Source organism: Hyperolius riggenbachi, chromosome 2 (genome assembly GCF_040937935.1).
Source record: "Hyperolius riggenbachi isolate aHypRig1 chromosome 2, aHypRig1.pri, whole genome shotgun sequence".
Taxonomy (NCBI): Eukaryota; Metazoa; Chordata; class Amphibia; order Anura; family Hyperoliidae; genus Hyperolius; species Hyperolius riggenbachi.
Window position 1 is genome coordinate 546,099,448 of NC_090647.1, and position 27,010 is coordinate 546,126,457.

Genomic DNA, 27,010 nt, shown 5'->3' on the forward strand with positions numbered 1-27,010 from the left:
AGCCGCAGTTCTACTCATCTAGTTAGACAAATAATTAGCAGATTTCCGGCGGCGGGGAACGGAGCATCAGAGGAGGATAGCGCAGGACATTACAGCTGCAGGGGGCCGATAGAAGCCCCAGGTAAGTGTCCGTTTTAGCTTTTTTTACAGATACCCGAGAACCCCTTTAAACAATACCAGTTGCCTGGCAGCCCTGCTGATCTATTTGGCTGCAGTAGTGTCTGAATTATCCCAAAACAAGCATACAGTTAATCTTGTCAGATCTGACAATGTCTGAAACACCTGATCTGCGGCATGCTTGTTCAGGGGCTAGAACTAAAAGTATTAGAGCCAGAGGATCAGCAGGACAGCATGAATTGGCTACATAGAGAGAATATTCAGTCCTTTATTTGAGACTTTGCTCTATGGCGGGAATCTGTGTTTGGTCATCCCGTATCTGATGTGACAAGTGGAAAATATTTTTTGGGTTCACCATGTGAAGGACACAATGTGCTTAAACAAACACTCCGTGCAAATAACATCTATACCATCAATACAAAGCCCTCTTGTGAAGCTCATTGCTGCCACTCTATCGGAATCTTTACAGGCGGAGGGTGAGTCTATGATAATGGTCTGCAGTGTCACAGCAAAACTAGGCTGATCGATAGACATAAAGATAGATCGGGGTTGGTGCACTAAACTGCAGTAATATTGCTGTGCCCAGACAGCCCAGGGCAATATTACTGTTACTACCGTGAGTTACACTATTAGTGCGACCTGCATTATTTGAATAGCCCGAACGTTGCTAAGGTAGTGCACATTACTAACAGTAATGCTCATTAGTAGCGCGTATTACTGTAGCAAGATTACCACAGCTTACAGCATTAACTCCATAGATAGACCAACAGAGATAGATATACAGAGTGATGGATAGGTAGAGGAATAGAGAGAGAGATAGCTAGTGGGTGTATAGCTGCTGTAGGTGGACCCTGTATAGTTGGTCTAGGTGGACCTCTTTGGAGGGCACTAGTAGGTGTATATCTGCAGTAGGTGGACCTGGTATAGAAGCGCTAGGTGAACCTCTTAGGAGTCCACTAGTGGGTATATAGCTGCTGTAGGTGGACCTGGTATAGTTGGTCTAGGTGGACCTCTTAGTAGTGTACTAGTGGGAATATAGCTGCTGTAGGTGGACCTTGTATACTTGATCAAGGTGGACCTCTTATGAGTCCAGTAGTGGGAATACAGCTGCTGTATGTGACCTTGTATACTTGCTCTAGGTGGACCTCCTGGGAGTGTCCTAGTGGGTGTATGTAGGCGTGACAATTAAAAATGGCGCACAGCGCCAGGGGAATGAAAAGGGCGCCTCATACACTTACATTATATAACGCTATTTAGCGTTATAAGTGTTAAAAAATGGCGCAGGCAGTGGACCTTACACTTATAACGCTAAATAGCGTTATAAGTGTTCACAAATGCAGAGGGAGGAGAGAGGCAGCGGGGCTCGGGGCAGAGAGAGGCAGCGGGGGTCGGGGCTGAGAGAGGCAGCGGGGGTCGGGGCTGAGAGAGGCAGCGGGGGTCGGGGCTGAGAGAGGCAGCGGGGGTCGGGGCTGAGAGAGGCAGCGGGGGTCGGGGCTGAGAGAGGCAGCGGGGGTCGGGGCTGAGAGAGGCAGCGGGGGTCGGGGCTGAGAGAGGCAGCGGGGGTCTGGGCTGAGAGAGGCAGCGGGGGTCTGGGCTGAGAGAGGCAGCGGGGGTCTGGGCTGAGAGAGGCAGCGGGGGTCGGGTTAGGTCGGGGCAGAGAGAGGCAGCGGGGCACTGGAGGGCAAAGGCATCAGGGGTGGATGTGTGCAGAGACATACATTACCTTGTCCTGGGCAGCCGATCGCTCCTTCCCTCCGCTCCTGCACTTCTTCCATGTGTTTGCTGTAGTCCTGCAGCCGGCCAATCACCATATAGCTTCAGTCTCCGCATGGTGATTGGCCGGCTGCAGGACTACAGCAAACACATGGAAGAAGTGCAGGAGCGGAGGGAAGGAGCGATCGGCTGCCCAGGACAAGGTAATGTATGTCTCTGCACACATCCACCCCTGATGCCTTTGCCCTCCAGTGCCCCGCTGCCTCTCTCTGCCCCGACCTAACCCGACCCCCGCTGCCTCTCTCAGCCCAGACCCCCGCTGCCTCTCTCAGCCCAGACCCCCGCTGCCTCTCTCAGCCCAGACCCCCGCTGCCTCTCTCAGCCCAGACCCCCGCTGCCTCTCTCAGCCCCGACCCCCGCTGCCTCTCTCAGCCCCGACCCCCGCTGCCTCTCTCAGCCCCGACCCCCGCTGCCTCTCTCAGCCCCGACCCCCGCTGCCTCTCTCAGCCCCGACCCCCGCTGCCTCTCTCAGCCCCGACCCCCGCTGCCTCTCTCAGCCCCGACCCCCGCTGCCTCTCTCAGCCCAGACCCCCGCTGCCTCTCTCAGCCCCGACCCCCGCTGCCTCTCTCAGCCCAGACCCCCGCTGCCTCTCTCAGCCCAGACCCCCGCTGCCTCTCTCTGCCCTGACCCCCGCTGCCTCTCTCTGCCCCGACCCCCGCTGCCTCTCTCAGCCCCGACCCCCGCTGCCTCTCTCAGCCCCGACCCCCGCTGCCTCTCTCAGCCCCGACCCCCGCTGCCTCTCTCAGCCCCGACCCCCGCTGCCTCTCTCAGCCCCGACCCCCGCTGCCTCTCTCAGCCCCGACCCCCGCTGCCTCTCTCAGCCCAGACCCCCGCTGCCTCTCTCAGCCCCGACCCCCGCTGCCTCTCTCAGCCCAGACCCCCGCTGCCTCTCTCAGCCCAGACCCCCGCTGCCTCTCTCTGCCCTGACCCCCGCTGCCTCTCTCTGCCCCGACCTAAGCCGATCTCAGCTGCCTCTCTCTGCCCCGACCCCGCTGCCTCTCTCTCTCTGCCCTGACCCCCGCTGCCTCTCTCTGCCCCGACCCCCGCTGCCTTTACTAGCAGCCCCTGTGTGTTTTTTCATGGCGCACCGCTCTGCAATAAATGTATCATAAAACGCTATTTACTGTTTTAATGTATTTACATTTTAAACGGTAAATATCGTTTTATGATACATTTATCGGCAGAACGGTGCGCCATTTTTCTCCCTGCGCCATTTTCAGATGGACCCGTATGTAGGTGGACATTCTATCAGGGAGATGGGGTCGAGGAGTAATTTTGGATACCTGGAGTTGGAGTCGGTGGTTTCATAAACTGAGAAGTCGGAGTTGGAGTCAGAAGGTTTTTGTACCGACTCCACAGCCCTGCATTCTATAGAAGCTCTAGGTGGACCTCTTGGGATTGTACTAGTGGGGGTATAGCTGCCATAGGTGGACATTGTATAGTTGGTCTAGGTGGTCCTCTTGAGAGTGCACTAGTCGGTGTAGAGCTATAAATCTCTCTGTATCTTTTCCTTTCTCTTCATTATTTTTATGCGTTTGCTCATACTTGCTCTCCTAATAAATCATATGTAGATAACTGAATTTATATGTCGTTTCTGTTGTATTCTAGGTGTTTGGTTGCAGCCATGCGGTTGGTGACAGTTGCTTCAGCAGCCTTCCTCTTCCTGCTGATCACAAATGGTATGCCTAGTTTATCATAGAGCCAATACACATCATATACTGTTTTGTAATAAAACCAAGACTTTTAGTGCCAGTTCACACTAGAGCAGATGAAAAACGGGCACAGTTAGCGCATCTGCTAATTCCATGCATTCTGTCCATTTTGAATCCGCTTGCAGCAATCTTCACTATCTGCTCCTAGTCCGCCCATCCGCTTCGATCACATCTCCCACGTAAGTCACATCCGCATCGCCACTCACGTGTCCCGCCGCCGCTCAGTCCAGCGGGACACTAGTGTTGTCCGGATCATGAACGATTCGGATCTTTGATCCGAATCTATTTTATGAGTCGATCATCCGAATCATCAAAATGAACGATTCGGATCGCAAAAGGGGCGGGGCCAGAAGCGACACGCCCCCTCTCAGCGGGCAGCGGGGTCTTGGAAGCAGAGCTGAGATGGATCGCTCTGTTGGAAGGGAGGCAGCCTTGCAGCCACAGGTAGATGAGAGAGAGGGGACATGGGTGCCACTGCCAGATATGTGTAGAGCACACATACTGGCTGAAACGTGCTGCTCATTATAGGCTGTCTGTTCCGTAGTTGTGCTCAGTGATCACATTGGAAACTTTTGGCTCAGCACAGCTCAGTAACTTTGCAGGCACTGTGATTGCACTGCACTCGGCACTAAACAGCTGCACTTATCTTCTGGGAATGCTTTCCTTCACTGTGCGACGTTTGCAGTCAAAGTATACAGATGAGCATATAGGTGAAATACATGTAAAGCATATGATTGCTGCATGTGGGTATTTGTGTGCAAACATTTCTGCTCTCTGCTCGTCCCTCCTCCCATCTCTGTCCACTCCCTGCCCTCTGTCCATCTTCTCTCCTTCTCTGTGTGTCCACCCCCCTCCCCTTCTCCTGTCCACAGCAGGGAAATACCTGTCCTGCTAGTCATTTCACCCCCGAATGCTTCCCTAGTAAAATGATCCGAGATTCGGATCAAAGATCCGGATCTTTTCAATGATCCGATTCGAATCATCCGGATCATTGAAAAGATCCGAACTTCCCAGAGGCCAGTAAGTGCAAGGGGTTCCCCAATGGAAACAATAGACCAATGCTCCCTAGCAACAGGGAGAATTTTCATTGGTCCACCATGAACCAGTGAGAATCGTTCCTGTTGCTGAGGACTCCTATTGGTCTTTTGCAACCCTATGGGAATCCCCATGCTTCTGCCTGGCCCAAATTTGTGTGTCCAGGGACTGAGCAGAGGAGTCGACAACATGGAGTGATGTGACGTGACTATTTACATTATGGGGGAGATCTAATCAACTGAAGCGGACGCAGAGACTAGCCTAGTGAGAACGGACACTGCCCATTCTCATAAGCTTTCATTACATACATTTTCCGTCCGGTCCAGGAAAATGTGCGCAGTTAGGACTCTGCGTTCCACTTAGCTCAATGTGGCAAGCGGATCCGTTTTTTTTTTAACAAATGGAGGTGGATCCTATTGTTTACATTTGGATTTGCTTCCTGCGCTTAGCAGAGCCTAAAAATGTCCTGAATGGGTACGTTTTTTAAGCAAGTATTATGCAGCCTTTACAAAGGCATACAAAACTCACGTCTGTGCCCTCAAGGCTGGACAGTATTAGCTGGCAATGTAACATCTAAAATCACAGAGGTCACTTTTCATTTGGACAATAGTCCAGTTGAAAAGTGAGTTCCATGATTTTAGATGTTACATTGCCAGCTAAAGGTGGCCACACACTATACAATTTTTTAAATATCTGTTCAATTTAAGAATTGCAATCAATTTTTTTCGGACTGATTGTAACATTTCAAAAATATGACCAATCAAGACTTTTAGGACACACGTGTTCAATTTTACCCCAATTATGATAAAAATGATTGAAAACTCCGAGAAAATTGCTAGGGTGTGTATATTAATAAATTGACAATCTAACACACACCATACAATCTTTAGAATGATTGAAGAAAAATATCTGGCATTCCGGATCGATAAAAATCAACGAAAATGGGAAATCCGATCGGATTTTTCAGCTGAATGAGAAAAAAAAACGTTCAATTGTTTGGGAGATCCAATCGTTTTGATCGAATTGCCGTAAAATCGGATCATTTTATTGTATCGTGTGTGGCCACCTTGGATCATTTTATTGTATCGTGTGTGGCCACCTGGTGGGCCCACTAGAGGGCGCTCCGGAAGCGTACTTTCGATCGCCTCCGGCAATCGAAAGTAACAAGATAGGCCGCAATGAGCGGCCTATCTTGTTTCGCTTTCCTCGTCGCCATGGCGACGAGCGGAGTGACGTCATGGACGTCAGTCGACGTCCTGACGTCAGAGCCGCCCGATCCAGCCCCTAGCGCCGGCCGGAACTGTTTGTTCCGGCTGCGCTGGGCTCGGGCGGCTGGGGGGACCCTCTTTCGCCGCTGCAGCACACGCGGCTGGCAAAGTGCCGGCTGCGTGTGCTGCTTTTTTCAGAATGAAAATCGGCCCAGCAGGGCCTGAGCGGCGACCTCCGGCGGCATACCCCGAGCTCAGCTCGGGATTACCGCCAAGGAGGTTAATATACACACCCTAGCAATTTTCTCAGTTTCTAATTATTTTTATCATAATTGGGGAAAGATTGAACACACGTGTGTGGTACAGTGGTCATATTTTTGAAATGTTACAATCAGTCAGAAAAATTGATTGCAATTCCTAAATCGAACAGATATTTAAAAAAATTGTATGGTGTGTGACCACCTTAAGACTGATCGGGGCCCGGCATAAGCTTGGGGATACCATTAGGGTTGCAAAAGACCAATAGGGAATCCTCAGCAACAGAAACAATTCTCACTGATTCATGCTGTGATGCTGGACCAATGAGCATTCTCCCTCTTGCTAGGGAGCATTGGTCCTGCTGGAGGATTTTGCAGCAATCTGTAGTCGGTCCCAAGCTTTATTCAGCGATTTGCTAACAGCAGCTTCAGCATCCAGAAACTAATCAGTAGGAGGATTTTTCTCTCATGGTTATTTGCTTCTGTTCTATCCATGGATTTCAGAGTACAAGTATTTGGATGTGTTTTGTATGTTTGTGATGGTTTACATTCCTGTGATTACTGTGTGGGTGTCTGTCAAACACGCATCCTTTGGGAGCACGAGATGTAGCCAGAAGTTCCAGGGACAGCTGCTTCACATAACTGGAAATTAATAGGAAATCTCAGGTTAACAAAACTTAGTTACAGATCAAGATTTTTCTAGTTAAAGCACACCTAAACTGGAACAAAAATATACCATGTTTCCCTAAAAATAAGACCTCCCCTAAAAGTAAGTCCTTGCTTATATTTCAAGCATGCTTGAAATATAAGCCCTCCCCTGATAATAAGCCCTAGCTAGGTTATGCAAGTGACAATTTACTTGTTTCTGTCTGTACATTTCCATTTGTACTGCAGAAGGCTGCTGCTTCCTGTTTACAGATGCCCACCAATTACACAGACTCCTCAGACTCCTAGGTGTTTCATTCATACAGTGATGCCTCCTCCTCAATGCCCACTGCTGTGTGCTGAGTTAACAGTGAGGTATTTTACAAACACTGCCCATGCTTTCAGCAATTAGCCTGCCTCCCTGCTTTCCAGCCTTTCATCTAATCATCAGCTGCTTAGTGGGTGGCCTCTTACTGCTACTATCTGACCCCACCAGGACTATCAAGAGGAGCTCCAATGCCTGAGTCCCAGGCTCCAAGGACAAATGCCTTTAGGCTGCTTACACACCAAGACGTTACAGGCGCACGTTAGTGCGCCTGTAACGCTCCCCCAACGCACAGCAATGTAACACAAGTGGGCTGTTCACACAGCCCACGTTGCGTTACATGTAACGCTGCACGTTCTGCCGAAAGTGCAGCATGCTACGGCGTTAGAGCGGCTATAGCCGCGTTAGACTGTTTGCACATGCGCAGTGGGGGGCGGAGAGGAGGCGGGGAGAGCCAGCTACAGTAGCCGCGCACATGGCTACTTAATATTCACTGCACTGGCAGCCACTGATTGGCCGGCGGGACCACGTGATGCGGAGTGTCTCGCTCCGCATCACGTGGTCCCGTCGGCCAATCAGCGCCACTCTGGGAGACATTATACGGATAGAGCCGCCTAACGCGGCTCACTCTACCATCCTCTCCCGCACCACCATACGTTGCATTAGGTGCACGTTATGCAACCTTAACGTAGCACCTAACGCAACGTCTTGGTGTGCAAGTAGCCTCACTCTGACTGACCCCTATTTGCCAGTAAACAACTTTTAGAGGTGAGATTATTCCCTGAATCCCTGGCAGACTTGCTAGGCTTTACAATCACACTCTGAGTGTGCTTTCCTTTTCTTTCTCCCTGTTCCCTCATCCATGACTGTCTATGCAATCCGAGGGACTACCTTTTATTTATGTGTTGCAGAGGGTATCACAGTGTATGCCCATACACTAATATAGCGCCCCCACACCCACCTCCCATCACACTAATAGAGTTGTCCCGAACGGTTTGGCCACGAACTTATTCGCGCAAACATTGCTGGTTCACGTTCGCATTGAAACGCGAACTTTATGGCGAGTTCGACCCGCCCCTATACTACATTTGGGATAAACTTTGACCCTCTACATCACAGTCAGCAGACACATGACAGCCAATCAGGCTGCACTCCCTCCTGGAGCCCCCCTTCCCCCCTTATATAAGGCAGCTGCGTCGGCCATTATCTCACTCGGTGTGGCTGCAGCAGTGAGAGAAGGGATAGGAACCTGCTGTAGACATAGGGAAAGCTTAGTTAGGCTCTTGTAGCTTGCTCCTAGCTGATATTTGTTGTTGAAAAGCACCACAAAAAAAACTCTTTTCAGAGCTAATGTTCTTTTGAGGTTTTTTTTTTTGTGTGTGTGCCACTGACACTGCATTATACAGCCCTGTGTGTCACAGCTGGCCCTTGCTAATTGCTATACTGTGCAAGGCCCAGCACATTAAGTGCCTACCTTTTCACTGCACCTGTGTGTGTGACAGACAGCTGCCCATTTGTAATACCAGTCCGACCGTGCATACCTGTTCATGTGCGTGACAGCACGCAGTGTTATATGATACCAGTCACTGCATAACTGTTCACTGCACCTGTGTGTGTGACAGCTGAAGATTGTATTGTGTAATACCAGTCCGTGTATACCTGTAACTGCACCTGTGACTGACCGCACAGTGTATTATATACCAGCAGTCAGTGCATTCATTTTTACTGCACCTGTGTGTGTGACAGCTGAAGATTGTATTGTGTAATACCAGTCCGTGCATACCTGTAACTGCACCTGTGACTGACCGCACAGTGTATTATATACCAGCAGTCAGTGCATTCATTTTTACTGGACCTGTGTGTGTGACAGCTGCACATTGTATTGTGTAATACCAGTCTGTGCATACCTGTAACTGCACCTGTGACTGACCACACATTCTATTATATACCAGCAGTCACTGCATACCTTTTACTGCACCTGTGTAACCGCACATTGTTGTACCAGCAGTCACTGCAACCTTTTCGCTGCACCTGTGTAACTGCACATTGTATTAGTCAAGTCAGTGCATACCTTTAACTTCATCCTCCCCAATATGGACAAAACAAGAGGCAGAGCCAGAGGCAGGCTACCCGGAAGGTCTGTTTGAGGTCGCGCTGTTGTGATTTCGTGCGGCCCTAGTCGACCAAAGTACAGTGTTCAGAAGAAGGCACGTGCCATCAACCCCCAATATTGTCAGGACGTAGTTGACTATTTAACACAGAACACCTCATCTTCCTCATCTTCTGCATGGAAGCGTGACATATCTTCCTCCTCCTGCTCTGATTCTGGCACCCCCACTTAACACTCCGTTGGCAGCCATCACCAAAGTGCCATCATCCCGGGGCTCAGCAGTGTAGACATTTTTTGTGTGTCTGCCTCATATGAGAGCAATGCCATCTGTACTCTCTGCCACCAAAAATTGAGCCGTAGAAAGACCAAGACCCGCGTAGGGACAACTACTTTACAAAGGCACATGATGAAAAAGCACAAACTGCAATGGGATGACCACCTGAGGAAAAGAAGCACACAAAAGCAAAGCCACACACCGCAGTGTAAGATACCATCATGCAATTATTTCTTAAAAAAGGAGATACCCAAACTGTACTGTGATGTTGAAAGGCAAGTGGTGTCATCTCTGGCACACAGCGTTGGGTCAAGGGTCCAACTGATCATGGATGCCTGGTCTGCAAAGCACGGTCAGGCCTGCCAGAAGACTAAGTCTGTCCCCACACACAGCATCTCTGCCTGCAGGTCGATTGACTGCCTTCTCTGCTACCACCAACAGGGTCCAGGACTCCAGGTGGATTCCTGAATTTTTAAGGCCGCTGCTAGCAGCGGCCGCTATAATAATTTTTCTGGTGTATGTACATGCCTGCCTAATTTTTCTGGCTGCACTGCGGCTGCAACAACAAAACAAAAGGCATGTACATTTGTCAATTCCCCTTCGTGATCGTTACCTTGCCGCGGTGAAGGGGCTTGCGTATCACAATGAAGCAATGACCGCCAACTATATGAGTGTGTTTGGGTTGGGGGGCACTTTGAACAGAATTGGCCTCTTCAGGTTCTAGGTTGCTGTATTTCTATTTCAGCAAGCTTCCGCTGGACACTGGCTACTAACTGAACACACACTGTGACTTGTAGTTGGCTCTAAGGGCCATACTCATCTGGCTGCTGGGGTTTCTTTCTGTTCGGGCTAGCTCGGATTTGCTCGGTGCACGGTCTCTTTTGCCCTGCCCCTCCGCACCTGCGCTGTAGTGTCTAACAGGCTGTGCGGGGCTTCTGGAAAGTTCCACTGCTCTGTGTAATTTGGTTGCCTGGTAACAGTCTATGCGACCATCTTAGCGCTTCCACTCCTCTCCCATGCGCCGTTTTGGTTTTGGCTAACATCTAAGGCGAAATTTAGCCTGAGATGCTAAAGTTACCACACACATAGAAATACATTAGCAAAATCTTTGGACCCTCTTTTAGAGGGTTACAGAGTGTCTTATTTTTGGGGAAACACGGGTAACATTTTTCAATGAAGGAATTAGCAGCACGCCTATTCAGGCTGCAACTGGAATGATTACCAACAGAGGTGTGCAGGTCCCCCCGGGGGCTTAAATACACACATTGAATTCAATACAGATGCCAACTATGCACTAAATCCTAAAACATGATAAAATTCAATGCAAACTGATACACGCGAACGCAGCTAGACATAAGTAAACTTACATTTTTTTTACAGCAAGGAGGAGAGCTCCCAATTCCTTTGCTGTTCTTTAGGAAATGTGTAGACCATTTTATGGCTAGCTGCCCCAGGTTTACACTAGGTTTAATTGCTAGTTAGAAGATAGGTCTCTTCTGTGAGGATCCTTCAACGAGGTGGAAGAGTCTAGTACTGAACAATCCGCACACAAACTGTTTTTTGGAAGCTAACATCCTCCATTTGTTGCATCTGTTTTGAATGCAAGTTGTGTAATCTGCCCGTGTATAGGCTCTACATCTACGGAGCTGGTCAATTCAGGTGCAGCCTGCATGTGGAAGGGCTGCCATCTCCTCCTTTTATAACATTTTTCAAACTATCCCATTCCTTGCCAACCTGTTTCATTTGTATTTTTATTTTGAAAGGGGCATTTGACTCAGTCAGACTTGCTTTAAAGAGATTCTGAAGCGAGAATAAATCTCGCTTCAGAGCTTATATATAGCAGGGGCATGTGTGCCCCTGCTAAACCGCCGCTATCCCGCAGCTAAACGAGGGTCCCTGACCACCCAAACCCACCCCTGCAAAATCTACGACCAACTTGGTTGTAGATTTTGCTGCTGCTGGAGGCAGGGCTAACGGCTGCAGCCCTGCCTCTCAGCGCGTCTATCAGCGGCACATCGCCACCTCTCCCCCGCCCCTCAGTGAAGGAAGACTGAGAGGGGCGGGGGAGAGGCGGAGGTACGCGTCTGATAGACGCGCGTGAGGCAGGGCTGCGGCGGTTAGCCCTGCCTCAATCAGGAAGTGATCCCCGGGACTTCGAGGGGATTTGGGGGGTAAGGGACTCCCCTTTTAGCCGCGGGATAGCGGCGTTTTAGCAGGGGCACAGATGCCCCTGCTATGTATAAGAGCTGAAGCGAGATTTATTCTCGCTTCAGACTCTCTTTAAATTGAAAACTGGAATATGACACTGCAGGGAGGGTCTATATACCTTAATCACTACACATACAATTATTTATCTCATACATGTATTTTCAGTTTTGGTTCATTTACTCCATCATGGTTATTTCCCTTGTTAATGTTATAACTAATTTCCTGCACTGGAAACCCCCTGAGGGATGCAGCTAACCCCACAATAACAGCTTTCACCTGCTACTCACCAGACAAAGGACCTGATTCATCAATCCACGGCAAGAATGCCATGTACAGGTGATTACATTAATTTTACTTGTACTAATGCCAAGGGAGCACTGCTATTTCAATAGACAGTGTAATAAAAAAAGGGCCCCTGGGGGGGGTACTTACCTTGGGAGGGGGAAGCCTCTGGATCCAATTGAGGCTTCCCCCATCCTCCTCCATCCCACGGTGGTGTCGCTGTGTCCCGACAATTTGTCAGGCTGTGGTGGAGACGCATTAGCGCCTGCAATATTTACCTTCCCCGGCCCCAGCGCAGGCCCAGTATCGGCTCTCTGATCGGGATCAGGCGGAAATAGCCGATTCCAGTCGGGTCCGCTCTACTGCACAGGTGACTTGTGCCTGCGCAGTAGAGCGATGTCCGACTGGGATCAGCTATTTCCGCCTGATCCCGATCAGAGAGCCGATACTGCGCCTGCGCTGGGGCCGGGGAAGGTAAATATTTACATGGCCACTGTTCGGAGCGGCCTAGCGAGACCACCGTGGGATGGGAGGAGGATGCGGTAAGCCTCATTAGGATCCAGAGACTTCGCCCTTCCGAGGTAAGTACCCTCCAGGGGCACTTTTTTCAATAAAAGTTTTCTTTTCAACTTATTAGCGCCAGGTGCGTTACCATGACAATGCATGTGTTTATCCTTTGCATGGCAATCTTACTGCAGTTTAATGAGTCAGGGCCCAAATCACACATATCTAGGTACTGGATACCAGTGCCGGATTTGTACTCTTTACAGCCCAAGGCCAATGTCACCAGCCTCTCTGCTTCAGTAAAGGTAGCGAGATAACCCCTCCCCCTTCCCTTCAGTATAGGTAGCCAGATGACTCCCCACTTCCCTCTAGTATAGGTAGCCTGATGACCCCCTTCCAGTATAGGTAGCCTGATGACCCCTCCCCCTCCAGTATAGGTAGCCTGATGACCCCATCCCCTCCCTCTCCAGTATAGGTAGCCTGATGACCCCTTCCCCTCCCTCTCCAGTATAGGTAGCCTGATGACCCCTTCCCCTCCCTCTCCAGTATAGGTAGCCTGATGACCCCTTCCCCTCCCTCTCCAGTATAGGTAGCCTGATGACTCCCTTCCAGTATAGGTAGCCTGCTGACTCCCTTCCAGTATAGGTAGCCTGATGACTCCCTTCCAGTATAGGTAGCCTGCTGACTCCCTTCCAGTATAGGTAGCCAGATGACTCCCTTAATCCCTCCCTTCCACCCCCCCTCTTTCAGTACAGATTGCCTCCACACTGCAGCAGCCATCAGCATCACTCACTCCTCTGCTTGTCTCCAGTGCAGAAGCTTCCTATTCCCCTCCGTCTTCAATGCTGCCCAAGTCCACATTGCTACAACTCCAATGTGCACAGAGAGCAAGGTGGCTGCTGCACAGGCGGCTAGCAGCAGAGTACCACGGTCAGGCGCTCGCCTGATCTCCCTGCATTGCAGCATTTGCAAGCTTGCAAATGCTGCACCAGTTTAGCCTGCTGCTTTGGTGCCCTTGCTCCAGTGGTGCCCTAGGCCATGGCCTAGGTGGCCTTGGCGTAAATGCGGCTCTGCTGGATATACTCTGACTCAGTAGGTGGGAATAAACACCTTCAGGGCTTCTTTTACTCTTATTGCATTGTGCTTGCACTTTGCAATGCAATTTATAAAAACAAGAACACAGGGTTTAAAAAAGAAAATGCTTCCACTATTTTAGGGCTGTTTTCCAATTTAGCATTTTCCAATCGCAAAAACGGAAAACCGCACTCCAACTAACGCGTCGTGATTACAGTACACTGCAATTTTTGTAAACAGAAAAGTCATACATGCTGCATTTTGCCTGCGATTCTCCCTGCCCTAACGTAATCGCAAATTGCAATCGCATTGTGTTTTGCAGTGTAAAAGAGCACTAAAACCCTGCTTCACCCTTCCAGAATTTTGTTACTGTTAGTAAAAGTAATTAGGGGGAATCATGATATTACTCACACAATCTTCATATTTGATGCAGCTGTTCCAAACACGTTCCCTTTGGAACCGTCATATGTCCCAGAGATCTGTGCACAAAGCATAGAGTAGCTTCCCCAGCATAGAACTATCATTGGCTCCACCTCCTCTCTCTGCTGCCTCCTCCCAAGCACTTACAGATAGGCGGGGACGGCTCTGAGTTCCCGGGGAAAGACTGTCTGGTTCCTCCACTAGGTCCTCCCTGACTGCCTCTTGGGTGTGATGATGAGATGGGGGAGGAGATTGGACAGGTCATAGACTGCTGTTTAGTCTAGACAAGTTGTTTATTCGAGACACATATAACATGTATATGCCTGGATTCTGAGGGACAAGGAGAAATGATGTTCACTGACTGTCCTGAAGTGATGCATTATGGGAGTAACTATATACACAGGACATCCATATGACTGCTCACCCAGGGCAGTTTCTAGGTGAAATTGATCCTAGGGCAAGCATAGAAAAAATACATCATCCCCCCCCTCGCCTCCCCCCCCCCCCCAAGTATAGGTAGCCAGATTAAAATAAAAAATACACCTTGCCCCCTTACAAACACTATAGGCAGCCAGATGCCCCACCCACATATGTAGCCAGAGCCTCTCTCCCCACCCACAATATAGTTCAGTCAGAGCTCCCCTCCACATACACAATATAGGCAGCCAGATACCCCACCCACAATACAGGGAGTGCAGAATTATTAGGCAAGTTGTATTTTTGAGGAATAATTTTATTATTGAACAACAACCATGTTCACAATGAACCCAAAAAACTCATTAATTTCAAAGCTGAATATTTTTGAAAGTAGTTTTTAGTTTGTTTTTAGTTTTAGGTATTTTAGGGGAATATCTGTGTGTGCAGGTGACTATTACTATGCATAATTATTAGGCAACTTAAAAAAAAACAAATATATACCCATTTCAATTATTTGTTTTTACCAGTGAAAACAATATAACATCTCAACATTCACAAATATACATTTCTGACATTCAAAAACAAAACAAAAACAAACCAGTGACCAATATAGCCACCTTTCTTTGCAAGGACACTCAAAAGCCTGCCATCCATGGATTCTGTCAGTGTTTTGATCTGTTCACCATCAACATTGCGTGCAGCAGCAACCACAGCCTACCAGACACTGTTCAGAGAGGTGTACTGTTTTCCCTCCTTGTAAATCTCACATTTTATGATGGACCACAGGTTCTCAATGAGGTTCAGATCAGGTGAACAAGGAGGCCATGTCATTAGTTTTTCTTCTTTTATACCCTTTCTTGCCAGCCACGCTGTGGAGTACTTGGACGCGTGTGATGGAGCATTGTCCTGCATGAAAATTATGTTTTTCTTGAAGGATGCAGATTTCTTCCTGTACCACTGCTTGAAGAAGGTGTCTTCCAGAAACTGGCAGTAGGACTGGGAGTTGAGCTTGACTCCATCCTCAACCGGAAAAGGCCCCACAAGCTCATCTTTGATGATACCAGCCCAAACCAGTACTCCACCTCCACCTTGCTGGCGTCTGAGTCGGACTGGAGCTCTCTGCCCTTTACCAATTCAGCCACGGGCCCATCCATCTGGCCCATCAAGACTCACTCTCATTTCATCAGTCCATAAAACCTTAGAAAAATCAGTCTTGAGATATTTCTTGGCCCAGTCTTGACGTTTCAGCTTGTGTGTCTTGTTCAGTGGTGGTCGTCTTTCAGCCTTTCTTACCTTGGCCATGTCTCTGAGTATTGCACACCTTGTGCTTTTGGGCAATCCAGTGATGTTGCAGCTCTGAAATATGGCCAAACTGGTGGCAAGTGGCATCTTGGCAGCTGCACGCTTGACTTTTCTCAGTTCATGGGCAGTTATTTTGCGCCTTGGTTTTTCCACACGCTTCTTGGGACCCTGTTGACTATTTTGAATGAAACGCTTGATTGTTCGATGATCACGCTTCAGAAGCTTTGCAATTTTAAGAGTGCTGCATCCCTCTGCAAGATATCTCACTTTTTTTGACTTTTCTGAACCTGTCAAGTCCTTCTTTTGACCCATTTTTTCAAAGGAAAGGAAGTTGCCTAATAATTATGCACACCTGATATAGGGTGTTGATGTCATTAGACCACACTCCTTCTCATTACAGAGATGCACATCACCTAATTTGCTTAATTGGTAGTAGGCTTTCGAGCCTATACAGCTTGGAGTAAGACAACATGCATAATGAGGATGATGTGGTCAAAATACTCATTTGCCTAATAATTCTGCACTCCCTGTATATGTAGTCAGAGCCTCCCTCCCCACCCACAATATAGTACAGTCAGAGCCCCACTCCCCTCCACAATATAGGCAGCCAGATACCCCACCCACAATATATGTAGCCAGAGTCTCCCTCCCCACCCACAATATAGTTCAGTCAGAGCCCCCCTCCCCGCCAGATACACAATATAGGCAGCCAGATACTCCACCCACAATATATGTAGTCAGAGTCTCCCTCCCCACCCACAATATAGTTCAGTCAGAGCCCCCCTCCCCGCCAGATACACAATATAGGCAGCCAGAGTCCTCCCCCCTCCCCATTTTGTGCAGCCAGAGCTCCCTATGCTAAAGCGGAGCGGACACAGCATCCTGGCTGGCGGAACGAGGCACACACGATTCTTCAGTCTACCTCGATGGCTCCCGGACTCCAATACCTGTAGGATGTCAGTCATGTATACCACCGATGTGGAAGTCACGTGATGACTGGCATCCTGTAGCTATGGAAACAGGACACCGAAGAGGAAGGCTGAAGAATCATGTGTTCCTCATTTCGATGGCCAGGGTGGTGCGTTAGCTCTGCTGCACCTTTAGAATTTTCCTCTCCTCTCTCTGCACCTGCTGCTCCCCCTTCCGACTCTCTTCACCGCAGGCAGTAACCCACCTCACCCGCCCCAAGAAATAGGCCTGTGCTCATGTTTGTTTTGCTATTGATGTGAAGCACAATTTGACATCAGTTCCCTCTAATTTTGGATATGGTATATTTACCACCCTAGCCAGATCAGCCGCTTGCCTGTTGACTCATTGTCTGGATGACATGTATCAAGGGGGTAACGTCTTGCCCATGTAAAATAGAACACCTGCAAACTTGGCATTGTGTTTGGTTTTTGATTTTCAGCAGAGGGGCTTTTTTAGTTCTTTGTGGTCCTCTACAAAAAAAAAATAGGGGTTTTGGATCTCCAAGATTTAAATGGATATTACCTTAACCTCCCCGGTCCTATAATCTGTTATTATCTAAAGCGTAATTTCACTGTAAAATACAGAACTAGGCATGAAAGTTGCACTGTTTAAACACTGCCAAGTTTTTAGACAAATTACCTTTGAGTCTCTAATGAATAACAAGTGAGCAGGTAAGTTACTCTGTAAAATGCAATTTGTTGACATTTCTTGAGGTATTTACTGCACAAGTAAGTAATTTACTTCACTAGTTGGTAATTTTGCTTTTCAGTGCAGTAACAGGTTTCGTGAATTGGTATTTGGTTAGGTGATTGGTAAAATCAGCTGTTTTCAGCTTTACCAAAAGCGGTAATGCTTAGTGAATTGGGGCCAATAGGAGGCATCCTATCTACTCTATCTTATCGTAAACACATGCTCGGGCCCTTCTTCTGTCTCAACCTTGTCAGCGAGAGATTGCAATGTAGTTCCTCTGGATATATCAGGTGAATAAGACCCCTCCTCTGTGGCATACAGCCAATGTCTATGTACTTAGCAGTTGGCTTTGATGTTGCCTGAATAGTTCATCTGTGAAAAGCCATTGTGCACACCAGGATAACAGGTTCCTGTGACATCTCCAAAGGGGATAAGATGTCAACCAAGACTGAAAGGCTGCAATTTATTATGGAACTATTGAAGGAAGAAGAAAACTACATTTAGGACAAAGGGAGAGATTGTGCAATGATTAATAATAATGTTTAAAAAGTTAAACATCAAATGACTTAGTCACTTCTTGTTCCTGTTCATGTGTAATCGGAAATGACTGTAGGGTACAGAGGTCATGATCTATTGTCTCTTTGTGTAATGAGTCAGAGAAGGAATGTTGTGGAGTGACAGCTACAGACCCCCAGTGGTAGTTCTACCATACCATCTCAACTTATTATATCCATTGGTCAAGAAATTTTTCCCCACCGTCTTCTGAATTTTGTTCTTCAAAATATAAAATAAAAACACATAATGGCCCAACAATCAAACACCCCAATACTTGCCAAATCCTCAACAAAAGACTAGCAGTGACATCACTCAGTCTCTCCCAATCAGAGCTAGAGGACCATCTGATGGTATGATGCGGGGGTGGGGGGTGTCCTAGGTGCATCATCAGGGTGATGCACTGTAAGATGGCATAGCAGGTTTGGGTGCTAGCATCTATAAACAAAAGGCCCATGCCCACATGTCGTAGTGACAGGGTCTATGGTTAACGGGAACCGAGCATAATTTTTAACTCCCAGGGCAGCTCAATAGCTCATTAAAAATACATGCTAAAAATGTGGTTCATTACTTTAAAAAACTTTCATTTTAACTCATCTTTTTACATTTAAAAGTTAATTACAGGCAGTATTCCTCTACTTCCTCCATCAGCAAGCTATCCTCAAGCACCAGAAAACAGAAGGCAGATGAGGACTCTTCTAATTAGACCTAATTGCCCAGGGAGCAGAGATCAAACAAACCCATTCAGCATTAGGGAGGGGGGATGAAGGTGGACACTGTGCTTCAAACAGATAATGGATCAATATAAGAGAGTAGACTGACTCTTGGGTGCATGCAAAAATATTTAAATATTTAATAGGATCAATAATCAAATTTTAGAAAGCACATACAAATACATACATTATAATACATATACACATACAATACCCCTCTACTGACAAAAAATGTCACCACCCTTAAAAAATGGACCATTACAAACCCTGGGAAGCTTAATAAAGAGGCTGCAGTCCTCTCAAATTGAAACACACTTCAGCTGAGTTTGAGAAATTAATCAATTATTGTATAGCAACTAGTAGTCACTGGCACACACCAGGCATTTAAGCATAGCCAATGCCTTGAGTGTGCAAAAAATCCAAGTAGCTCCATGCAGGCTGCTCCTATATGTTGAAAAATGCTCAAAAGTCCTAGTTACTGGGACCTAAATTGGTTTTTAGTGCCAAAGATATTACTTCAAGGTTAGTTGCACCATATAAGTAAGAGAGTTCAAATTTGAAAGGTTGAAACCATGGACCCACTCGCAGTCCAGACAGCAGCCATATAGTCACCACACAGCTTGAATATATATATATTGACTCCCATAGACGTCAGGTGTAGCTTCAAGCACATACAGGAATGATGCATAAATTAGGTTCACAGCCACTCAGTTTTACAGTTCATGAGCATCAAAGCATAGCATAACAAGCATGCAGAATCTTGGGTTATGTTGCCAGATAGTACTTGCAAGTTGTAGCGAAGCATAAGCATATATTGTCCATGCGACAAACATCCAGTGACTTATCGTGAATAAGCATGCGTTTGCAGGCAAGTTCAAGCTGTTAGTTTTGTATAGTTACCATCCCAACGGAAGGGCATAGAGGCAGTGGATAGGTTTCTCTCTGAATTGGGAGTGGAGGAATGTGAACATAACAAGTTCATATTGGAGATGTTGTCTTTCATTTTGGAGAATAATGTGTTCCTATTTGATGGCTGCCACTACCTCCAGGTGCAGGGCGCGGCGATGGGCACAACTTGTGCTCCGTCGCTTGCGAACCTGTACCTGGGGGAGTGGGAGCGAGGTTTATTTGGTTGTGATTCTTTGGTCATGTACCTGTGCCATGTTGTCTCATGGCACAGGTACATAGACGATATTTTGATCTTTTGGACGGGAGGCAGAGATTTGTTAGACGAATTTGTGCAGAGATTGAATGATAATGAGCTCAATTTAAAATTCACTGTAAATTGTGACTTTAGGTCAGTACCGTTCTTAGACCTAAGGATCAATATGAGCACTGAAGGGTTTATTACTACACAGTTATACTGCAAAGAAACAGCGACAAATTCATTTTTGAGAGCCGATAGCTCACATCCAAGGCATACCATCCGGGGTATCCCGGTTGGACAGTACTTAAGAATTCGTCGAAATTGCTCGAGTGACGAAGATTTTGAGAGAGAAGCTAAAATTCTGCGTAAGAAATTCTTGGAAAGAGGGTATAAAGATAAATGGCTCAAGAAAGCCTATCAACGAGCAAGGGGGTCGGCCAGGCTGGACCTCTTGGGACATCCTGGCAGGATACAAATGAAAAATGACGACAAGAGTACAAGATTGATCACTCGGTTTTGTGATCAAGAGAGTCAACTATATAAAGTCAACTATATAAAGTCCTTGGTCGTCATTGGGATTGGGATGTGCTGCTGTCTGGACTGCGAGTGGGTCCATGGTTTCAACCTTTCAAATTTGAACTCTCAAGTCCTTGGTCGTCATTGGGATTGGGATGTGCTGCTGTCTGGACTGCGAGTGGGTCCATGGTTTCAACCTTTCAAATTTGAACTCTCTTACTTATATGGTGCAACTAACCTTGAAGTAATATCTTTGGCACTAAAAACCAATTTAGGTCCCAGTAACTAGGACTTTTGAGCATTTTTCAACATATAGGAGCAGCCTGCATGGAGCTACTTGGATTTTTTGCACACTCAAGGCATTGGCTATGCTTAAATGCCTGGTGTGTGCCAGTGACTACTAGTTGCTATACAATAATTGATTAATTTCTCAAACTCAGCTGAAGTGTGTTTCAATTTGAGAGGACTGCAGCCTCTTTATTAAGCTTCCCAGGGTTTGTAATGGTCCATTTTTTAAGGGTGGTGACATTTTTTGTCAGTAGAGGGGTATTGTATGTGTATATGTATTATAATGTATGTATTTGTATGTGCTTTCTAAAATTTGATTATTGATCCTATTAAATATTTAAATATTTTTGCATGCACCCAAGAGTCAGTCTACTCTCTTATATTGATCCATTATCTATGCTGACATGGTGCATGTGAAAATTGTTTGTGTAATGTTTATGTTATTTTATGGGTACTTGGCCCATTAGATATACTTGGTTTCCGCCTCAATCCCCTTTGTATAATTCTCCTTTCCTTCAAACAGATAAGTCACACTTGATAGACTTCATACGAAACCAGGATAATGGCAGTAAAAGGTAGTGTGTGTGTGTGTGTGTGGGGGGGGGGTGTTAACTTCTCAAATATGGCAGCCCTTTCAGCTATTTAAAACCATGAGCTGCTAAGATCCCTTAGCACACAATCCACTAATATCTACACAAACCTCTGTTTACATGATGCTCCGCTCTTGTCCCTCCCCATTGTACAGGGGGTCCTGTGAGGAGTGTTTCCAGGGTTCAAGAAGACATGATTATTTGGCGAGTCATCGGTGAAATGTTTACTGCTGATACAATACACTGATATGGGCGGAGTAGAGTGCGTATTTCATGGATACTGTGATGGATACTACAAAGTAGAGCCGTGATTTTGACTGTTTTCTGCTTGTAGGGTGTGAAGGGAAAGCCGTCTCCAAACGGCACGTGCGACGGGACTGGCTGATCATCCCTGACACCATAGCCTTCAACATCTTCCAGGGTGTGAACAGCGCATCTCCTGAGGCCGGGAAGGCTCTCATGGGAGTTTTTGAGTCTGAACCGGTACAGAAAACAATGTAACTAGTCTTTTTTTCTGGTTCCAAAATGCACAATCTCAGCAGAATTTAGAACAATTTAGGCCATATATCAGTGTGGGCACATTAGCACTTACCAAGGTGTCAGTTCTCTCCCAAGAGGCTCATTATTCTTGTAAATCGGTCAAGTATAGGCCGGGACTAGAGTAAGTCAGCGACCTTTGAACCGGATCTAGTAGTGCCACTCAGTGTCTCAGTGCCACCGATCTGCGCTCCCTGCGTTCTCGGGGTGCGCATACACATCACATTGTGCAGTTTGTGTGAAGGCACTGAGATCCTGCGCATGGATTGTCACCATAAAAATAAAATTTCAACAGCAACTGGTCTGAGTGTATTAAGTGATAAAGATACTAATCCTGCATTCAAAACTTTCTGCGGTTATAGTTTGGAGTTATCACATACTTAGGAGCACTGGCCCTAGTGCCAAAAAGTTGAATGCTGGGAGTTCTTTTGACTGCTGGGAGTTCTTTTTATCTATAATATATTCCTCCTCTTCCATTTATTTCCCTGCCTAGCTGATCACTTGTGTTTACAAGCAAGGCTGAGGTGACTCAGTGATTGGATGTGTAAATAAAAAAAAAAAAGACTCTGGGAGGAGGGCAGCTAATGAATACACAATGAGCAAGAGAAGGGAGGGGGGGGGAAACAAGAGTCAGGGAGGATATGATGTCAGCATTAGCTTGGCAAAATGGCCACTGCCTGCAATAGGATTTTCTGCTTTTCCTTTATAAAATTCACAGGAATCATTACGTGGATAGCACAATACATCTGTTATATAAGTAGAAGTAGTATTTATCTACTTATATATGCGTTTTTTATTACTAGGTTAGCATGGGTGTCGCTTGTTCTTTAAGTTATTTTTTAGATCTTGGGTTGCTTACTGCACCTCACAGCTGTTTTTGTTCTGTAACAGGGGCTTCTTAATACAAACAACATCACAGATTACCCTGGCGGCAGAAGAATATTACAAGAAATTTACAGACTTCCTGAATGAGAAGAAGTGGTTTCAAAATCTCACCGGGAGCAGCTGAATCAGAGCGGATTACTGCTTTAAAATGGCTGTTATTAATTAGAGAGAGTTCATATCCGAGCTGGGAAAAAAGTTAAACTTTACTTTCCTGGGGCTTCTTCTAGCCCCTAGAAATCTATCTAGTTCAGTGCTGCAGTTTTGTCTTCCTCCAGGGTCCTGCTGTCACCTCCAAAATATGGCCAACCCCAGCTGGGTCGTGGCTTTCTGCGCATGTGCAGATGTGCACGGTTTGATCACGAGAGGTGTGCGGTGCTGGTCATAGAGTCCTTATCTTATCTGAAATAGAAAGCTTTCTGTTATTTGCATGCTGAGATAAGCTGAGGAAAAACTTCCCACAATTCTAATCGTTAGGCAAAAGGGTAAAAAGAAAAAAAAAAAGCGACACAGATGTATAGTATTTTAGAAAAATAGATTCACACATCTTTTTTTGCAATTTTTTTATTATTACTATAATGCATTATTATAATTATTATTATGACTATAATGTATAACTGCAAGAAACAATCACAAAATAAAGTTGCAATCATAAAAAACAGTCATGATGTCAACATATATTCTGAAACATCTGTAAAAGTGGCTTACTATATCAGGAGTTTACAATATCAGAAATTGTCATACTTAAGCACATAAAGTATACTTTAGTACTGGATCTTAATTCTGTGAATAATTGAGAGTCATTTTTCTTTTCAATGCTGCAGGAACCAAGCACTTAAGCTAGATCAAAATGCACCGTGCTCACTATATGCAGGGATTTTCATGCAGTCATCATGCAACAGCTTGCAGAGGAAGCATAGGTCTCTCCATTTAATGCAGGTATAGTGCTTACAGTGTGCTCCTCTGTCCCCATTTCTGTGTAGCCTGGATGATGCTGTAGCACAAGCAAGTCAGAGATGACCGGAAATTCCCTTAGTAACCAGCCAGCTGCTTACACAGGAAACATAGACCTCATCAGTTGATGCAGGTACAGTACTGATAGTGTGCTCTTCTGTCCACATTTCTGTGTAGCCTGGATGATGCTGTAGCGTTGCAGCCATGCACAAGCAAGTCAGAGATGACAGGAAATTCCCTTAGTAACCAGGCAGCTGCGTACACAGGAAACATAGACCTCACCATTTGATGCAGGTACAGTACTGATAGTGTGCTCCTCTGTCCACATTTCTGTGCAGCCTGGATGATACTGTAGCATTGCAGCCATGCACAAGCAAGACACCGATGACAGGCAATTCCCTCAGTGATCAGGCAGTTCCTTACACAGGAAGCATAGGTCTCACCCGCTGGTGCTTCTGAGGTAATCCACACAGGCCCAGAGATAGAGAGCAAGCTACAAGTAAATGCCAGTCCGTCCACCGACCACAGCTCATGGGTCTCAGACTGATGTTTGACCCATGCGCCCACCCACTTTCCACAATGGCCAGCAGGGGCCAAAAAACAGGTTTACTATGACAGAAGTTCTATAATATCTGGGTTTACTATACCAGGCGTTACTGCCATATGATAAAATGGAAAATGAAATGAAAAAATATGATTAAATGCCTGCACCCTCCTGTGTCTGTTGTGCTTGGCGCGCATGCATGGCACGCGCACAGGCTTTGCACAACGGTCGGGACAGGTGCATGGGCGGGGTCGCGGCTCGGGGTCGCGGCTCTGCACGGCGCACGTCAGCCTGTTAAAACGGGTTTTGTGGCTAGTATACTTATAATGGAGCTTGGCTGGGACCTGGACTTTTATTTTACTATACACAACTTTTTACTATGGCAGAGTTTTAGTATAACAAGATTATACTGTATTATTTAATTCATACAGTTAATAGTGATAATATTTTACTATGACCTAACCCTACTCTCGCACAGAACCCCCCTCTACCTCTAAGCATTGCCCAATGATTAAACATCCAGCTTTGTTCTTGTATTTTTCTCCAGTATATGGCGCTGGAAAGATTCGGAGTATGCCTTTAGGGTTCAGGCTGTTTTTGTTTTTTTCTTTAAAAAAAAGTGTTTTTGTCAAAAACCAGTCGCTCTCCGCTCCACAGAAAAAGGGTTGTTCATTTATCCCTCCCTGTAGAAGGGTGCAATAAACTCCCACAGCAGATCCCCCTTACATTCTTTTTGGTACTACTTCAAAGATGGACAGAGAAGTCCAAATACCCTCATAAATTCTTAGCTGACCAGAGCCACATTCCTTCACGTATCCTGATAGGGGGAATGAATTACAATTGTTAGGTATAACATTATTAACTGGGCAGCACGGTGGCGTAGTGGTTAGCTCTCTCGCCTTGCAGCGCTGGGTCCCTGGTTTTAATCCCAGTCAGGGCACTATCTGCAAAGAGTTTGTATGTTCTCTCCGTGTCTGCGTGGGTTTCCTCCGGGCACTCTGGTTTCCTCCCACATTCCAAAAACATACGGATAAGATAATTGGCTCCCCCTAAAAAAAAATTGGCCCTAGACTACAGTACTTACACTACATAATATAGACATATGGCAATGGTAGGGATTAGATTGTGAGCTCCTTTGAGGGACAGTTAGTGACAAGATATATATAAATATATACACTGTACAGCGCTGCGTAATATGTTGGCGCTATATAAATACTAAATAATAATAATAATAAAAAATTAACTGTATTAAATAATCAGCTTTCCATAGATACCAGGCATGTCAAAATTATCAGATGTGCACTAGATCCAATCTGGGGGTGTTTGAGCCGCAAAGCGTTTGTCTGGCATCTTCTGACACCGAGATCTAGTTCTCTCTGAAATGAAATATCCTAATATATATGTGTTTAGACTCCGAGTAAAGCAGAGAAGGCCAGGAAGATGCATGTATCATTATGTGCGGATTCTGACCAACTGACGCATTTCAGGTATTTCATATTCTTTTCTGCCTGTCATGGCAGAGGGTGGAGTTGGAGCATGTAGCAGACACTGCTCATCTCCTATTATCATCTCCACCCTCCAGCGGAGAAAAGGTGAAAACTGCTGGACACAGGCTGTCAGGAGGAGTCTCAGCCTTATTCCATCAAGGATCTAGGCTTTCCATCATTGAACTATTACACACAGAACTTGATATCTTCTGTTTGGACTTACCATCACAAAGGGCATGGTAGTTTGACACACAACTCAGACATTATACTTTATTTCCACTTTTATTTTTGATGTATCAATCTGTTCCATTTCTGTATTCAGTCTTAAGCATAATTTTCCTTAAAATAAATGATCAAAAATCAATTGTCTAAGTGCTTGTTCTGAAACCTCTGCAAAGAGTTCCACGTTTCCTAAGAGAACGTTACCATAACTGTTTTACTAATATTGTTATTTTGCTGTCCCTAGAAAGGATGTTGAATTAACCCCTTTTCCTACAGGATTTAGCTAAAGTTAGATTTGCGTATTTGCACGCTTATTGCAAATTGGTGGTAGCGACACAATCTCTATATAGAGATTGCAGATTGTATCAATTGTACATACAATCAAAATTGTACTGTGTTTGTGGATTTACCAACCAATCCAAAAGGTTACTTTGTCTGCAGTGCTAAATGCCTTCAGGATTCCCTCAGGGTCTGAGGCTGAATGGTAAACTGCGGCATAGGAAACAGGAATAGAAGGGTGATGTCACACCTTGTTCTTTCAGTCAGGAGTAAATGCCTGCAGACACTAGCAAAATATGTGAGTGTGCTTGGGCCCAAACAAGAGGAACTAGGCATGTAGAAAAAGAAAGCCCATATATACAGCACCACTCAATTTATATATACAGTAAATGCAAGTTTTATTAACAAAAATAACATCTGATAATTGACACATAGGAAGTTTCAATATATAAAAACAATTAAAAAAGACCACATTGTCCTAGAATTCCAGCTGCAATAATCAAAAATCCACAATGCAAATAAATACATGCAAATATAAAGGAATAAATGCCCATATAATGTATACCAACTTAGTGGGCTACAATATAGAGCCCACCAGTGGTAGAACCCGGGTTCAGTATCCTAAAGTGCATATAACATAGTATCAACAATTATACATATCTCAAAGTGCTTGTGTGCAAAAATGAACAATATTGTGCAAAAACTGAACTGCAAAACACAGTAATTACTAATAATAATAGGAGCAGCCCAAGGATAAAGTGCATAGAGAGTGAGAAGTGACATAAAGTCAAGATACTTAGCCCAGGTATTTAGAGTGTAGGCAGCTGGAGCAAGACTGGGGACCCCTCAGAACATTCCACCAGGTTCGCGAGCGTCACCTCGCTTTGAGAGGAGGAGAGGACACCGTGCTTTGGGAACGCCAGTCCAGCGTTTAAATAAGAGGAAAAGGGTGTGTACCAATGAAGCGTGCGCCACC

The 27,010-nt window shown here is 46.1% G+C and overlaps 1 protein-coding gene across 1 annotated transcript; it reads left to right on the forward strand.

Moving 5' to 3' along the window:
- The first annotated feature begins 527 nt into the window (after window positions 1–527).
- On the forward strand, window positions 528–25,897 carry LOC137547331 (apovitellenin-1-like). The gene is made up of 4 exons (XM_068270807.1): window positions 528–593; window positions 3,500–3,570; window positions 21,464–21,626; window positions 22,558–25,897. Exons 2-4 carry the CDS (start codon window positions 3,516–3,518, stop codon window positions 22,673–22,675), a joined length of 336 nt encoding a protein of 111 aa, XP_068126908.1. The 5' UTR covers window positions 528–593; window positions 3,500–3,515; the 3' UTR covers window positions 22,676–25,897.
- Window positions 25,898–27,010: the final 1,113 nt, after the last annotated feature.